Source organism: Bufo gargarizans, chromosome 9 (genome assembly GCF_014858855.1).
Source record: "Bufo gargarizans isolate SCDJY-AF-19 chromosome 9, ASM1485885v1, whole genome shotgun sequence".
In the NCBI taxonomy this organism is placed as follows: domain Eukaryota; kingdom Metazoa; phylum Chordata; class Amphibia; order Anura; family Bufonidae; genus Bufo; species Bufo gargarizans.
The window spans coordinates 176,645,388-176,662,927 of NC_058088.1; the positions used below are offsets into that span (position 1 = coordinate 176,645,388).

General features: G+C 48.4%; 1 protein-coding gene across 1 annotated transcript; it reads right to left on the minus strand.

Annotated features, from left to right (window-relative positions):
• Window positions 1–12,097: 12,097 nt before the first annotated feature.
• SLC10A3 (solute carrier family 10 member 3) lies at window positions 12,098–14,625 on the minus strand. Its single transcript, XM_044305885.1, has one exon. It carries the CDS (start codon window positions 14,151–14,153, stop codon window positions 12,771–12,773), a length of 1,383 nt encoding a protein of 460 aa, XP_044161820.1. The 5' UTR covers window positions 14,154–14,625; the 3' UTR covers window positions 12,098–12,770.
• Between the last annotated feature and the right edge of the window lie 2,915 nt (window positions 14,626–17,540).

Genomic DNA, 17,540 nt, shown 5'->3' on the forward strand with positions numbered 1-17,540 from the left:
ATAGAGCTTAGATACACAGCTGCCATAGCGCTTAGATACACAGCTGCCATAGCGCTTAGATACACAGAGCTGCCATATAGCTTAGATACATAGAGCCTGTGTTTCTGCAATATGTCAGGATGAGCTGTCAGTGTGAGCTAGGAGATGATCATGTGACTGGTTTATGCAAAGTTAGGATGTGCAGAGCAGGGGGAGGGGAAGGTCAGATTGTTCACGCCCACAAATATTCATGAGGGAGAGCTCAGGCTTTGTTGTTATACGCCCCCTCAGCATGTACTTCAGCATGTAAACACAGCAATGACAGAACCATGAAAAGGTGTAAGTATGGGTTTCTCTCTTAAGAAATCAAGCTTAACTAATGTATATGTATGTCCTGATGAGTTTTATAAGTTTTTATTTTTTTTCCATAACTCGGATAACCCCTAGTCAATATCCAAGCAATATAACATGCTGCATGCTGCAGCCACCACTAGAGGGAGTATAAGGCATTCTGCTGCACATTGAACTCAATATCAGTAAGCTCCCTCTAGTGGTGGCTGCAGGTATTTTATATATTTAAAGGGACTCTGTCACCACTTTCTAACCCCCACTTTTAAAACTATAGTTCTGTCCATGGAGCCCCTGTGATTTCAATGGTGTTGTTATATGCGAAATCCGCAGGCTCGTTTTGATAAAAAAAGCTTTTAACTAACCTGTCAGTCATGAGGATAAGGTGCCCAGGGCGTTTCTCCCGGTCTGAACATGCCGCCAGCCGCCGCCGCCGTTGGTGCCCAGCTCCTCCTCTGCCTTGAATTTGCGCCGCCTGAATGTCAAGAAATACGCCTCCGGCTCTCCCTCAGTCCCCCCTCCTTCTTTTCTAAGATCCCGCGCGTGCGGCAGTGTTCGCGTTATCGGGAGGTTGAGCGAAGTGCGCATGCGCACTTCGCTCAATGAGGCTGAATCGTAAAGTCTGCACGGGCGCATCAGGCACAGGCCTGTGCGCACGCGCGAAATTTTGGAAAAGGAGGGGGGACTGAGGGAGAGCCGGAGGCGTATTTCTTCACATTCAGGCGGCGCAAATTCAAGGCAGAGGAGGAGCTGGGCACCAACGGCGGCGGCGGCATATTCAGACCGGGAGAAACGCCCTGGGCACCTTATCCTCATGACTGACAGGTTAGTTAAAAGCTTTTTTTATCAAAACGAGCCTGCGGATTTCGCATATAACAACACCATTGAAATCACAGGGGCTCCATGGACAGAACTATAGTTTTAAAAGTGGGGGTTAGAAAGTGGTGACAGAGTCCCTTTAAATCCCTGCTCATTCTGGGTTGATCCTATCAGTGATTGACAGCAAACTCTGTATCCACATAGGGAATGCTGTCAGTCATTGAATAGGAACTGCCTTTTGACTCCAAAACCCAGAATAAGCAGGAATTGAAATTAAGTACGAGTTATACCAAATTGTTTCCCACAAAACTATATATCAATCTGCTCATCCCCTCCTGCCTGCAGATCAGACACCGTGTACAACATGATGGCTTAGGTGCATAAACGTTTACAAGACTATGATAAAAAATAGACATAAAAAAAGATAACCTACAGATTAAAGTAACAGTCACCAAAGCTGTGAACAAATGAGCGAGCTCCCCATCGGCCAGTTCCCGACATGGGACCAGCCAACGCCCATATGATACAAAGAGATGTGATGGTAGCAAGACACGTCTTACCCTGATCATGTCTTTCTGGCCTCCGGGCCCCATGCAGTATGCATGTACAGTTACTTCAGGAATGCGGCCAGGTACCAGACACCACTAAGCAACTACATTACAAGGGATTAAAGGGGAAAGAACAGAAAAGAGACAGTAATTCAACTTAAATTGCACTGGAGGCTAAGTTGGGTGGGCTAGTACGAGCTCGCCAACAATCCCCATCTGTATATCTCCTTAAGGAGGTGAAGGATACTAAAACGCAACTTAATATGCTGCTCTCTAATAACACTGAAAAAGCCCTTCGTTGGACATCTTCCTACTATTATAGGTTCGCCAATAAGCCGGATAAGATGTTAGCGCGCCAACTTAAGGCTAGACAAAAAATTTATCTAGTATACCAAACACGTACGGGGCGAACCACTTCGCATCCTTATGTCATTTATAATACATTCCATAGTTTTTATAAGTAGTTGTACTCTAATCCGGTTGGAAACCTTGGATCACAGGGAGTTAACTTTCTGTCCTCAGTCCCACTCCCTAGGGTCTCCCCTGAGGCTCTAGCGGATTTGAGTGGGGAAGTCTCGGGAGATGAGGTGGAATATACGATTAAAGCCCTAAAGCTGGGAAAGGCCCGGGGCCTGATGGATTCTCTGCGCTCTATTATAAAAAATTTGCCCAACTGTTGATTCCCCACATCACCCACTCCTGCAATCAATTATTGAAGGGATCTACACCCCCATCTGAATTTCTCTCTGCCAAAATTACAGTGATTCCTAAGCAAAACAAGGATCCCCTACTTCCCTCCAACTATAGGCCCATATCCCTTATAAACCTAGACAACAAAATATTTACCTCCATATTAGCGCGTCGCCTTAACAGAATACTTCCCGATCTTATACATAAGGACCAAGTAGGGTTCATCCCTGGCAGGGAAGCCCCAGACAACATCAGAAAAATATTAAATCTGATCCAGGAGGCCAATAGAACCAATACTCAACTCGCCATACTGGCTTTAGACATAGAAAAGGCCTTTGACACTGTGTCCTGGAATTATCTATGTCAGGTCCTTTCCTCTATGGGTATTGGGGGACCTTTCCTAAAAGCAGTCAGGTCCCTATATTCTACCCCGCAGGCTAGCCTTAAACTACCAGCCACACACGTCTCGCCTATCCTGATTTACAGAGGTACACGTCAGGGCTGCCCCCTTTCCCCGACTCTATTTGCCCTAGCAATGGAACCCTGGCCATTCATATCAGAACCAACCGAGATATTACAGGACTCTCAGTTGGAGGCACAGAATATAAGCTAAATCTTTTTTGCAGATGATCTCCTGCTCTCCATCACCAACCCAATTATATCCTCCCCTTTCCTACTGAACACACTGGGGTCCTTCTCGGCGGCCTCGGGCCTCAAAATTAACCATGCCAAATCTGAACTCCTTCTATGCAACGTACCGCCCCAAATTAGATCCATCCTACTACACAAGTTCCCATTTCAACATAAACCTCATTACATTCCTTATCTAGGGACTCTATTACCCTCGAAACTTGAGTTGGTTTATAAGACCAATTATCTACCTTTATACAGCAAAATTAGGGAGGATCTTAAATCCTGGGGCTCCCTCCCAGTTTCTTGGTTTGGGCGGATTCACATTATCAGAATGGTGGTCCTCCCGAAACTTCTCTACTTGTTTAGGACTCTTCCAGTCCCAGTACCCGCCTCTGACCTACGGACCCTCCAAGCAGATATTATGAAGTTTGTCTGGGCTAATAAACGCCCTCGCATATCCAAGCAAATAATGTGTCGTCACAAAGCTCAGGGAGGTCTCTCTGTTCCAGACCTTATACGATATTACAAAGCGGCCAGATTGGCCCAACTCTTCTTGACACATTTGGATACTCAATCTCACCCATTGTGGGTCTCACTAGAGCAATCTATACTCGCTCCATACTCTTGGAGGGCCCTGATATGGTCTACCCTTCCTCTTCCGACTGCCATCCGCACTAAATCTCTGCTGTCCCATTACTCCCTTCTGTGGATGTCTGTCAGATTTAAGTTTTTGCTACAATCCAAACTTTCTCCCTTGACATATCTCCTGGGTAATCCCTCTTTTCCTCCTGGACTTCAGGCGAGTACTTTCTCATGGTGGACCTCGAATAAGTTGTGTTCTTTTCAGGCATTCCTAGTGAGGGGTAACTTGATTTCTTTAGCTGACTTTAACGATAAATACTCCCCTCCTGAGAGGGAGCAATTTAACGTACGTCAAATATTCTCGTTCCTTTACTCCCTACGGAAGACTACTCAAACAATTGATTTTACTCCTTTTGAACGGTTAATGGCATATTCACTATATAAGCAAGGACTGTTGTCTCGGATCTACGCAATACTCAATGCGGCTCCGGAGGGAGCTAAATTGTGCTACATGAAGCAGTGGGAGGAAGACATGCATGTGGAATATCCATCTTCCAGGTGGTACCAGTGCTCCCAAACGCTTACCAAGGGATCTTGGCAAACTACGTTGGCCGAGACTTCTATAAAAATCCTACATAGGACCTATATGGTCCCGACCAGATTACACCGTATTTATCCTGAGGTTCCCTCGGGGTGCTTTCGGGGCTGTGGCGAGGAGGGCACAATGCTGCATATATGGTGGACCTGCCCTACGGTGCGGAGGTTCTGGAATCAAATCAGCAGCTTGTTATAGTTGTTGTTGGGTTGTACCTTCCCTACGTCGCTCCCTCTTTGCCTCCTAGGGGATAAACCCTCTTGGATTACTTACGCTAGGTTCAAATTGGCGCAATTCATACTTTTAGCTGCCAGAATCCACATCGCCCTCAAATGGCGATCTCCCTCACTGAGCTACCAGGCGGTTCTCGATAGGATCAATACAATCTTCTTATGCGAGCGGCTCTAAGCCATTCGTCTGGATACATTTAGTATTTTTGTAAAAGTATGGGAGCCATGGCTGTCCTCTTACTCCACTGCCTTTACTCACTGCATTGCTTTATAGACTGGTACTCTCTCGTATAATGGATCGAAATATGTATTCTGTGGGTTATGTGACCTCCCATTGCTGTCCCACGCTTCCGATATACTGATTGCTATATACATCATGCTAGGAATACCCCCCAATATTATTACTACCACTATTTGTGCAGCCCACCAGATGTACTATGATCTTTGATGTTAGTTGTGTGCGGTGACGGGGTGCAAAGCAGGAGGGCTGGGCGATGGCCAGTGCAAGGCAATGATCAGGCCGAATTTTGGGGGTAACCAGTCCAACAAACTCTACTGAGGTAAACACATAAAGGCACTTGTGGGAATAAGTTCATTCTCTCTAGAGTACACATACAGTTCTCCAAGGCTGTATATGGGGGTAACAAGCTGTATAATAGACAGGTCTGAGATCCATCTCCATCTCTGAAGTGTGGCTGGAGCTGAAGCAATATACCTTCTCCACAAGCAGTAAAGTCTTTTGCCATAAACGAGCGATTACCTAACTACCGTCTTTATTAACTTTTTCCCCCACATTCAAGTTTTGGGGTTATTGCATTGTGCTTGATCTATAAAGCCCAGGATCACCCAGGTAGAATTTATAGGGGTGTTAGGGTTCAGATGTTGGAGGGAAATTTGTGTATCTTGTCCCAAAACAAATGTATATGCAAACATTGCCAAATGCAGGGGTATGAGTTTGCCTCAGAGGTGCCACATTTAGACGTGAGAAAGATACCCATCTTGTTTCCTCGGATAAGGGTCATATATGCTCTATGGATTAATAGGAGAAGCATCTCCACATAGCTAGCAATCAGAAGGAAATGAAGGGATTGCTCCACTGATTGGAGAATAAGTCAGTGTCAGACTGGCCCACCAGAGGATCCTCTGGAGGTGGGGGGGGGGGGGGGGGAGTTTGCCTGCTTCATCTAGAGTACCAAAATACCTCATCCCGTCCCTGTGTCTGTGACTCACAACAGGTTAATGAATTGTAATCAGTTGCTTTGGCCTATGATTAGAGGACAACAACCTTCATATTGCCTTGTTACAAAGACTTTGCTATGACTAAGAACATACATTGTGTTGTTTGAAACGCGTAAGCATCTTTTTACATGTCTGTAAAAATAAAATAAAAAATTCATGAAGTGCTGGAGGTTTTCTTTTTTTATCCTAGAATGTTCATTGTTCAATGTCTGTTTGTTTCTCAAGTCTTCTTAGCTGCCATACTGTCATGGACCTGGGTCTCATTCCGAACATCCATACGATGTTCCATCCATCCATACTGACTATAAAGTTGTGCAAACTATGAATAACGACTTTCCTTCTTTGTTCACTGGACTTGGCAAACTAAAAGACTTTCAAGTGCTTCTTCAGGTGGATGAAAATATTCGTCCATTTGCACAACCTCACTGGCGCGTTCCATTTCACCTGAAAAAAAAAAAAGTGGAAGAAGAAGAGCTCAAGTCATTAGAGGATGAAGATATTGTCGAGGCGTCACTGGTGCCACCTCATGGGTCTCCCAAGACAAAAAAATCCCAACAAGGTGAGGCTGCTTTCACATCCGCGTCATGGAGATCCGGCCAATTCTCTGCATATTTGCCGGATGGCGGCTGGATCTCTGCTGGACCCCATTATAGTTAATGGGCCAGGCGGGCATTCTGTTTGCATCTGGCAGTGCCGGATCTTGAGAATTACGGCAGGCTGTCCCGGCAGATATGAAAGTAGCCTTAGACATTGTGTTGATATGCCTCTCTCAAATGTTGCTATTCAAAGAGAAATACACATCTCTCCAACGATTAATGACATTATGGCACAAGCCGCCAGTGCCCATTGCTGTCCCGCTGCTCCGGGTGGGCATTGGCACCGCATGACTCACCTGTGCTGTCCTGGCGGTCTGGACCTGCTTGCCCTCCTCTGCCCACTGTCACCGGGCCTAACAGCGGGCCTCCCATGTGGTTTCTTCTTTTCCTGTCAGGTCCCCCTGGTCTATCCACGCACACCCTAATCTTCCCCAGCCTATCCGCTGGGTGTCACTGTCTATGGTTAATAAGCCCCTGGATGGCACTGGCAAGGATTAATAAGCCACTGGGTGTCACTAACTAGGGTTATTAAGCCCCTGGGTGGCACTGACTAGGGTTAATAAGCCCCTGGATGGCACTGGTTAGGGTTAATAAGCCACTGGGTGACACTGGCTAGGGTTAATAAGCCCCTGGGTGACACTGGCTAGGGTTAATAAGCCCCTGGATGGTACTGGCGAGGGTTAATAAGCCCCTGGATGGTACTGGCGAGGGTTAATAAGCCCCTGGGTGACACTGGCTAGGGTTAATAAGCCCCTGGGTGTCACTGGCTAGGGTTAATAAGCCCCTGGGTGTCACTGGCGAGGGTTAATAAGCCCCTGGGTGTCACTGGCGAGGGTTAATAAGTCCATGGGTGGCACTCGTGAAGGTTAATAAGCCCCTGGTGGCACTGGCGAGGGTTAATAAGCCCCTGGATCACACTGGCGAGGGTTAATAAGCCCCTTTGGTGGCACTGACTAGGGTTAATAAGCCCCTGGATCTCACTGACTAGGGTTAATAAGCCCCTGGGTGGCACTGACTAGGGTTAATAAGAACCTGGATCACACTGGCTAGGGTTAATAAGCCCCTGGGTGGCACTGGCTAGGGTTAATAAGCCCCTGGGTGGCACTGGCTAGGGTTAATAAGCCCCTGGGTGGCACTGGCTAGGGTTAATAAGCCCCTGGGTGGCACTGGCTAGGGTTAATAAGCCCCTGGGTGGCACTGGCTAGGGTTAATAAGCCCCTGGGTGGCACTGGCTAGGGTTAATAAGCCCCTCGGTGGCACTGACTAGGGTTAATAAGCCCCTCGGTGGCACTGACTAGGGTTGATAAGCCCCTCGGTGGCACTGACTAGGGTTGATAAGCCCCTCGGTGGCACTGACTAGGGTTAATAAGCCCCTGGATCGCACTGGCTAGGGTTAATAAGCCCCTTGGTGACACTGGCTAGCGTAATAAGTCCCTAGGTAGCACTGGCTAGGGTAAATAAGCCCCTGGGTGGCACTGGCGAGGGTAAATAAGCCCCTGGGTGGCACTGGCGAGGGTAAATAAGCCCCTGGGTGGCACTGGCGAGGGTAAATAAGCCCCTGGGTGGCACTGGCGAGGGTTAATAAGCCCCTGATTAGGGTTAATAAGGCCCTGGGTGGCACTGGCAAGGGTTAATAAGCCCCTGGGTGGCACTGGCAAGGGTTAATAAGCCCCTGGGTGGCACTGGCAAGGGTTAATAAGCCCCTGGGTGGCACTGGCAAGGGTAAATAAGCCCTTGGGTGGCACTGGCGAGGGTTAATAAGCCCCTGGGTGGCACTGGCGAGGGTTAATAAGCCCCTGATTAGGGTTAATAAGGCCCTGGGTGGCACTGGCAAGGGTTAATAAGCCCCTGGGTGGCACTGGCAAGGGTTAATAAGCCCCTGGGTGGCACTAACTAGAAAGCAGAGGTACACCTAGTCTTATAGAGGCACAGTGTAGGCAATGTTTATGGGGGCACTCTGCTGGCAGTCTCCGGACACTACTGGTGCTCTTTATGGTTCCAGTACAGCAGTGTAGTCCGTTTCTGGAGTACCAGCAGTACCGCATAGTGTAGAACTGGTGACTCTTGCGGGCACTTACATCAGCAGCAGTCCCCAGGGGTCTCCAGCCCCGCTCCAGGGACCAGTCCTCACATGCTCTCCTCCCTACGTAAATGTCAGTGAATTGTGTTACACGGCTGGTAGAAGCTCTTACCTTCCTCTCCACTCGCCGCACGGTTCTTTAACCAGGAGAGCCGCCGGAGCCATAGCTAGAGCTGCTGCAAACAGGGCCATAGACTGTACAGGGAAATTTCCTGGTGGGCCGATCCCCCCTCCCCATGGCTGCCAGCCAGGTACATAATTACACTGTCTGTCCCAAAAAAAAAAAGTCGCCACCTGGATTTAACTAAGGAAATAGTTCTGAGCCTCCTGTTTGATAATTACTGCATGGGCGATTATCTTTCAGCAACAAGTTATTTAACCCCAACTGGTGCAATGAGTTGCTTCTCATTTCTAAAACAACCATGTAGAAAGACACATCTCGTGGTTGTGGAAAAGATGTCCGTCTGTCTGAGGAGGGTCAAATCATTGGCATGCATCAAGCAGAGAAAACATCTAAGGAGATTGTAGAAACTACTAAAATTGGGTAAAGAACTGTCCAACGCATTATTAAACACTGGAAGGATAGTGGAGACCCATCGTATTCGAGGAAGAAATGTGGCGGGAAAAAAATCCTAAATGATCATGATCGGCTATCACTTACACGTTTGGTGAAATCAAAGAAAGACAACAGTAGAACTCAGGGCTATGTTCAATAGTGAAAGTAAGAGCATTTCCACATGCACGATGCGAAGGGAACTCAAGGGATTGGGACTGAACAGCTGTGTAGCTGTAAGAAAACCACTAATCAGTGAGGAAAACCAGTAAAAAAAGGCTTCAATTTGCTAGGGAGCATAAAGATTAGACTCTGGAGCAACGGAAGAAGGTGATGTGGTCTGATGAGTCCAGATTTACCCTGTTCCAGAGTGATGGGCGCATCAGGGTAAGAAGAGAGGCAGATGAAGTGATGCCCCCATCATGCCTAGTGCCTACTGTACCAGCCTGTGGGGGCAGTGCCATGATCTGGGGTTGCTGCACTTGGTCAGGTCCAGGTTCAGCAACAGTATGTGCTCCAAGAATGAGGCCAGCCGACTACCTGAACCTACTGAATGACCAGGTTATTCCATCAATGGACTTGTTCTTCCCTGATGGCACGGGCATATTCCAAGATGACAATGCCAGGATTCATCGGGCTCAAATTGTAAAAGAGTGGTTCAGGGAGCACGAGACATCATTGTCACACATGGATTGGCCACCACAGAGTCCAGACCTTAAAGGGGTTCTGCAGTTTGTTTAAACTGATGATCTATCCTCTGGATAGATCATCAGCATCTGATCGGCGGGGGTCCGACACCCGGGACCCTCACCGATCAGCTGTTTGAGAAGGCAGTGGCACTCCAGGAGCGCCGCGGCTTTCTCAATGTTTACCTGCTGCACAAAGCCTTCTCCAGCACATTCTCAATGGGTTCTGCAGTTTGTTTAATCTGATGATCTATCCTCTGGATAGATCATCGGCATCTGATCGGCGGGGATCCGACACCCGGGACCTCCACTGATTAGCTGTTTGAGAAGGCAGCGGCGCTCCAGTAGCGCCGCGGCCTTCTCACCGTTTACCGCAGGCCCAGTGACGTCACGACTAGTATCAACTGGCCTGGGCGCGGCTAAGCTCTGTTCACTTGAATGGAGCGGATTTCTTCACTTGAATGAGCAGCCAACTCTGCTATGTGGACATGCATTCAAAGTCGCGGGAAGCTGGGAAAAAGAAAAAAAAACGGCAGGCAGACAGGACCCACATCCATCATCTGCCATAAGAGTACGGGTACACAGTGATTTTGTGCGCAACACGTGTTGCCCCCAAGTATAGCAGTGAATGAATGAATGGGGTCGCAGCTCGCAGGGCATTTCAGACAGATCGCAAAAGAAAAAAAAGAACATAAAAATCAAAGCAGTCTTGGATTTTTTGCGATTTTCGTATCGCAGCAAGCGTGTGAGCCATGTTACCATCCCATTCATTCCTATGGCAGCCCCGCTACACTGCGATCCTTGGTCGCACGACAGCTGTCGCATGCCAAAATTGCCAAATAGCCGAACCCTTAATGTCCGAGATGGATGGAATAGCCCTTTAAATTTCAGGCAAAAGACAAAATACTTTTCTATACAGACTAATTAGGCCAGGGATGACACTAGAGATGCTAATGGTTCTCCATTAACGTCCTAGCAGCTGGCGAATGGGAGGGAGAAGATCAGATCAATAATAAGCGTTTATGACCTTGATAACATTAAGAGCCAGATAATGTGGACTTAACGCGGCCATAGCGCCGAGGACTAGGGAGGTCAGATCAAAAATTTATGAAATAATGGCAAATTTCCGTAAAGCGTAAGTGAATCGGGTGAGCAAATCAAGCACAATGTGTACCGATAAGAAATGGTAGCCATTTTCTGTTTGAAGAATCTATAAGAGTGAGGGCTCATGCACACGGCCGTTGCCATTTTTGCGGTCCGCAAAACACGGATACCGGCCGCGTGTGTTCTGCATTTTGCGTAACGGAGCGTTCTATCCTTGCCAGCAATACAGACACGTTCGGTTTTGTTTTTTTTGCGGGGCTGCGGAACGGACAGCACACGGTGCACTGTCTGCAACTTTTGCAAAAGATGCGCACAAAAAATCCACGGTCGTGTGCGTGAGCCGTTATCCTCTGTAAATAGGCTGTAGTTTGCCTATATCTGACATGAAACCTCAGACTGAACAACATGTTAACATTTCTGAGTCCATAGTCATTAAGTATATCAGAGAAGGGCACAGCACAATCTCCATTTTATATTCTGTGTTATGACTGGTTGCTATGGGCAACAAAGACTGCTGAGGTAAACTGAAACCTGTCCTGTGATTGGTTGCTAGGAGCAATAGGCAGACTTTAAAACTGCTGAGGTAAACTGAAAGCTGTGCTGTGATTGGTTGCTACAGGCAATAGGCAGACTGCTGAGATACAATGAAAGCTGTGCAGTGACTGGTTGTTATAGGAAGAGGTTCTGTGAAACTACTGAGGTAAACCAAAAGCTGCTCTGTGATTGGTTGCTATGGGCAAGAGACAGATTTTGTTTTAAACTGCTGTGGTAAAATGAAGGCTGCTTTGTGGCTGGTTGCTATAGGCAACGGGAAGATTTTCTTTTCGTCAGTTTCAGGGTACTTTCACACTAGCGTTTTCTTTTCTGGCGCTGAGTTCCGTCCTAGGGGCTCAAATCCGGAAAATAACTGATCAGTTTTATCCTAATGCATTCTGAATGGAGAGTAATCCGTTCAGGATGTGTTCAGTCTTTTTGACTGATCAGGCTTTTCAGAAAACCGTAGCATGTTGCATTTTTACCTCTGGCCCAAAATCCTGAACACTTTGACTGAACGCCGGATCCGGTCTTTTTCCCATTGACTTGCATTAACGCCGGATCCGGCTCCGTGTGTTCAGTCAAACCGGATCCGCCATAAATGGCGGATCCGTTTTTTCTAATGCATTTTTTCATTGTGATCAAAATCCTGATCAGGATTCAAATGTAATCCGTTTTCAAACGTTTTTCCGGATCCGGCAGGCAGTTTCGGTGTCGGAATTGAATGCCGGATTTAAACGCCGCTAGTGTGAAAGTAGCCTCACAAATCTGCCTTATAGTCTACAGTATTTACATGGTAGCCACCCAATCATGGGAAAACCATGGCCTATGCAGCAGTTGGATACCATTGGCCACACGTCACATATTCACACAAGACATTATGGATTCAACTTCTATTTAATTTTCGTATACTAGGAAAAACATTGCCTTAAATCGTACCCTGCATACATTACAAAACATTATATAAAAAATAGCCATCTTCCCCCTCAGTGCATGAAGCAGACTGAACACAAAACTTTGGCTTTTGAGGATGATGGTGGAATGGCAAACTAAGACCGCGAAGGGTTAATTAACACAAGATTATATGGTGGTAGGCACCTAAAATGGAGAAGACATTGAAGACTTGTTATATTTTCTTACCACAAAACATAAAATTACACCTTAAAAAGGTGTTCCAGTCTCAGTATGGGCCCCTCTCCGACCTTCGCTGCCATGGCCAGAGGTGGTCGGAGCTATGGAGATATCAGGCCAGGCACAGTCAAGTAGTATCAGAGCCTGCGCGGCTGATTCTGTAGCTCCGATCACCTCTGGCCTCAGTACCTAGGCGGGATGAAGTCGGTGGACGGGGGCCCCCGGAGATAGGAATACCCTTAATTAAATGGAATGTCTTAAAGTAAAAGGAAGATTTACAACACCCTGCTTCATTGCTGGAAACATTGGACCACAGGTATATGGTGACAGGTGAAAAAAAAAAAACCTAAGATGAATATATAAATAATGAAAACTTGCAGCATGTAAACGTTTTTGTAGGACCCACTTCCAGGATTTGGCACCTCAGGTATTGTCCTTTAGCTTTCTGTAGGCAAAGTGTAAGAGAACCAGTAGTAACATTTCTGAGGTGCCACTTAGGGCCACCAAGAAAGGTGCCTGAGAAGAGAGGTCTGCCTCAGCCCGGGGAAACGAAAGCTGAAGAACAGCCAGGGCTAGAAGACTGTTCTGCACCCCGACCTCAATGCTGACTGTCCGACGCTGGGCAATGGGTAGACGCAACAAGTATGCCAGTAAGTATCCGGTCACAAGTCCTACCAACGGCACAGTGACCCCCGCTACAACCAGTATGGGGAGCACTTTACTTAGCAGGGAGGAGCCCATCTGATAGGCCATGAACAGACCTCCTACCATCAGCACAACACTAAAAGGCTTTATCACTAGGAGAAGAAGCTTGGACACTTGAGGAAAACGCCATTTTATCACCATTCCTGTCGAAATTGGCACAGCTATGAAGAGCAACGTGGCGAAAATCTTTAGAAAAGGAATGTGCAACGTCTGGTGGACTCCCAAGAATCGTCCATAGAGGGAGGAGGAAAGCGGCATCAAGCCCACGGCCGCCAAGGTGGACACCAATGTCATTGATATTGCCACAGTAATGTCTCCACCCAGCAGGAGACTGTACAAGTACCCGCCGCCACCGCCAGGAGAGGAGCAGGTCACCACCAGTCCTAAGGCCAAGGGCTGAGAGAGTCCAAAGACCAAGGAGAGGAGATAGGCATAAAGAGGCATCAGAACAAATTGACCCACAATGCCGAGTAGGACAGGGTAGGGGCGCTTGATTAGGCTTTTCAGGATCTCAAGGTCCACTTTACATCCAAAGGCACATTTGTTGATGAAGAGAAGGGGCAGAAGTGCGTAGAGGAGAGGGCTTTCGGAGAAGTGACTGGCGGAAAACCCTCCATTTTCCTGAGATTCGGGATTGGCAACCACATGGATGGAGAAGTCATCTCGTTCTTCAAGTACAGATTCAAGAAGCTTCAGTCTCAGGTGGAGGGGAGCAGTTCCAGGCATCCCTGACCAGATATGAGCCAGGAACTTATCCGGCAAACCCTCGGGGGCACGACTCACGTTAAGGACCTTTAGGACCGACGTGTCCAGGGAATGTACGCTGAGCTCGGAGGCGAGGGTGGCAGATCCCACACTGATCACAATCACACCTTTACTATGTTCTGGAAAGTCAAACTGTAGGCAACACCCATCTCCAATCTGAAGATAACCTGGCGGAGAGGGCGATAAGGACACGGAGGAGGGAGCGCCAGGTATGTTTAAGGTCAAGTGCTTGCCGGCGCTCCACTGATGATCTGTTAATGGTTTAGTCTCATTCACAGGCTTGGACGTGGAGATGGACAGGAAGTAACCAAACATCAGAAACAGGGAATACTGCATTGTGCATGGCAGTCTCAGTCCTCACCACCACTATGGTGCCCCTTTTGGGACATGTATGTCTCGGCACCTTATCCAATACTCATGTGCCGCCTTCACCACTACTGTGAGGTGTCCATAAGATGATCCTCATGGAAGTAAGTGTATAGATCCCTTTAAGAGTTCCTTAATAGTGTCAGTTGCCAGGCGTGGATAGGTATACTGAAGCAAGGAGACTCTAGTTACCAACCAAAGTCTACAAGGGGATCTCCATGAATGTCTCTTTAGATACGCCTTGGTGGTTTACCTTTCATGGCTTGCAGGATCTCCTCGCACTGTATAATCCTCCTCGGTGCTGTCACTAGGGTCTCACGATATTGAACACTCCCTCTCAGCTTCTTTTCAGATATATGGACCTTCCCTTTAAGAGCAGCGGGTGACTCCCTGCTACAGCCAGGGCTAGGTCCTGTAGGGTCCTCTCCATAGGACAAGGCAATCCCGGTGACGCGTTATTCTACCCTACCTCGTGAGATTTCCCTACCCTCTGACTTCCTGTCGCATGAGCGATGACGTCGGGGGGCGTGTCTCACCTTTCTCCATCTGCGCATGCCCAAAAGGACACTCTAGTGAAAAGCTCAAGGCTGAACTTAGCAGCACGCCGGGAACCTGCGCATGCGTCTAGGAGCCGAGGTAGGGAAAAATCACGGGTCAGTGCGCAAGCGCAGTTAACTCATTAAAATCCACCCGATATACGCGTCCCAGTGCGCAAGCGCCGAGGGTAAGCATGAATATCCATGCCAAAAGCACTTTTAACCCTTTGCAGGAGCTATTCTCATATTGGTTCTTGACTGATTGTCCTCCTATATATAGGTTCTATTATATAGGGGGTCTGTCTGCACAGTATATGGGGGGGGGGTCTGTCTGCACAGTATATGGGGGGGGGGGGGTCTGTCTGCACAGTATATTTGGGGGGCTGTCTGCACAGTATATTTGGGGGGCTGCCTGCACAGTATATTTGGGGGGCTGTCTGCACAGTATATTTGGGGGGCTGTCTGCACAGTATATGGGGGGCTGTCTGCACAGTATATTTGGGGGGCTGTCTGCACAGTATATTTGGGGGGCTGCCTGCACAGTATATTTGGGGGGCTGTCTGCACAGTATATGGGGGGCTGTCTGCACAGTATATTTGGGGGGCTGCCTGCGCAGTATATGGGGGGGGGGGTCTGTCTGCACAGTATATTTGGGGGGCTGTCTGCACAGTATATGGGGGGCTGTCTGCACAGTATATTTGGGGGGCTGCCTGTGCAGTATATTTGGGGGGCTGTCTGCGCAGTATATTTGGGAGTCTGTCTGCGCAGTATATAGGGGGCTGTCTGCACATTAAATGGGGGGGCTGTCTGCGCATTAAATGGGGGGGGCTGTCTGCGCAGTATATGGGGGGGGCTGTCTGCGCAGTATATGGGGGGGCTGTCTGCACAGTATATGGGGGGGTCTGTCTGCGCATTAAATGGGGGGGGCTGTCTGCGCAGTATATGGGGGGCTGTCTGCGCAGTGTATTGGGGGGCTGTCTGCGCAGTGTATTGGGGGGCTGTCTGCGCAGTGTATTGGGGGGCTGTCGCACAGTATATGGGGGGGCTGTCTGCGCATTAAATGGGGGGGCTGTCTGCGCAGTATATGGGGGGCTGTCTGCGCATTAAATGGGGGGGCTGTCTGCGCAGTATATGGGGGGCTGTCTGCGCAGTATATGGGGGGCTGTCTGCGCAGTATATGGGGGGGGCTGTCTGCGCAGTATATGTGGCGCTGTCTGCGCATTATATGGGGGGCTGTCTGCGCATTATATGGGGGGGCTGTCTGCACATTATATGGAGGGGCTGTCTGCACAGTATATGGGGGGGCTGTCTGCACAGTATATGGGGGGGCTGTCTGCGCAGTATATGGGGGGGCTGTCTGCGCAGTATATGGGGGGGCTGTCTGCGCATTATATGGGGGGGCTGTCTGCGTAGTATATGGGGGGGCTGTCTGCTCAGTATATGGGGGGCTGTCTGTGCAGTATATGGGGGGGTGTCTGCTCATTATATAGGGAGGTCTGTGCAGTATATGGGGGGGGGCTGTCTGTGCAGTATATGGGGGGGGGCTGTCTGTGCAGTATATGGGGGGGGCTGTCTGTGTGGTACGGTATATTGGGGGATGTATGTGCAGCATATTTGGGGGGGGCAGTGTATTATATTTGTGGCCTGTGTGTTAGATGTGTACAACCCTATTTTAACAAAAAAATAAATAAAAATTCCCTATATCTCCTATGCCATGGCATGTTTTTTGCTACGAAACTGCAGTCATCTCGTCACTTGGAGAAGGATGAGAAGCGGCCCCCATCCAGAAGGACACACCTGCCACCAAATCCGTCTCTCACTGGATTCTGTAATCCCCGTCTGCTGTGTATGTGCGCACCGTCCGTCTGCTGCACTGCGTCTGTTCTGCCATTTGCTCTAACCATTTTAATAAAAAAAAATTGTGTCACAACTCTGACCAGCATGTTCTCCTATGGAACACGAAGTACCTGAAGTGGTAAGAAGAAGCCCATGTTTGAGGCCTGCGCCCTGGCGGGAGCATTGAAGGGGCATCTGACAGGTGACGAGCTGCTCCAGCATTGTGTACTGTGATCACCGCGAGTTCAGAGGTCTTCACCCATAGGCCGTCCACATGCTGTGAATTACATCTCCCATCATGCTGGTAAAGTATTATGGGAGGTGTAGTCCAAAACATCTGGAATACCAAATGCGTATGAATGAAAAGCATGGTGTGTGACTGGTCAGTAACAAGGGTTGAAGCCTTGACGTGGCGTTACTGCTCACATGTGTATCCATGTGCCAATTCAACCAATGTGAGTGACTGTAATTAATACTGATTAGGTAACTATAAATACTGTGACAATGGAGAATTAAACGACCGTATCTCCTACACACCACTTACACCGTGACTGTATCTCCTACACACCGCTTACACTGTGACTGTATCTCCTACACACCGCTTACACTGTGACCGTATCTCCTACACACTGCTTACACCGTGACTGTATCTCCTACACACTGCTTACACCGTGACTGTATCTCCTACACACTGCTTACACCGTGACTGTATCTCCTACACACTGCTTACACCGTGACTGTATCTCCTACACACCGCTTACACTGTGACCGTATCTCCTACACACTGCTTACACCGTGACTGTATCTCCTACACACTGCTTACACTGTGACCGTATCTCCTACACACTGCTTACACTGTGACCGTATCTCCTACACACTGCTTACACCGTGACCGTATCTCCTACACACTGCTTACACCGTGACCGATCTCCTACACACGCTTACACCGTGACTGTATCTCCTACACACTGCTTACACCGTGACC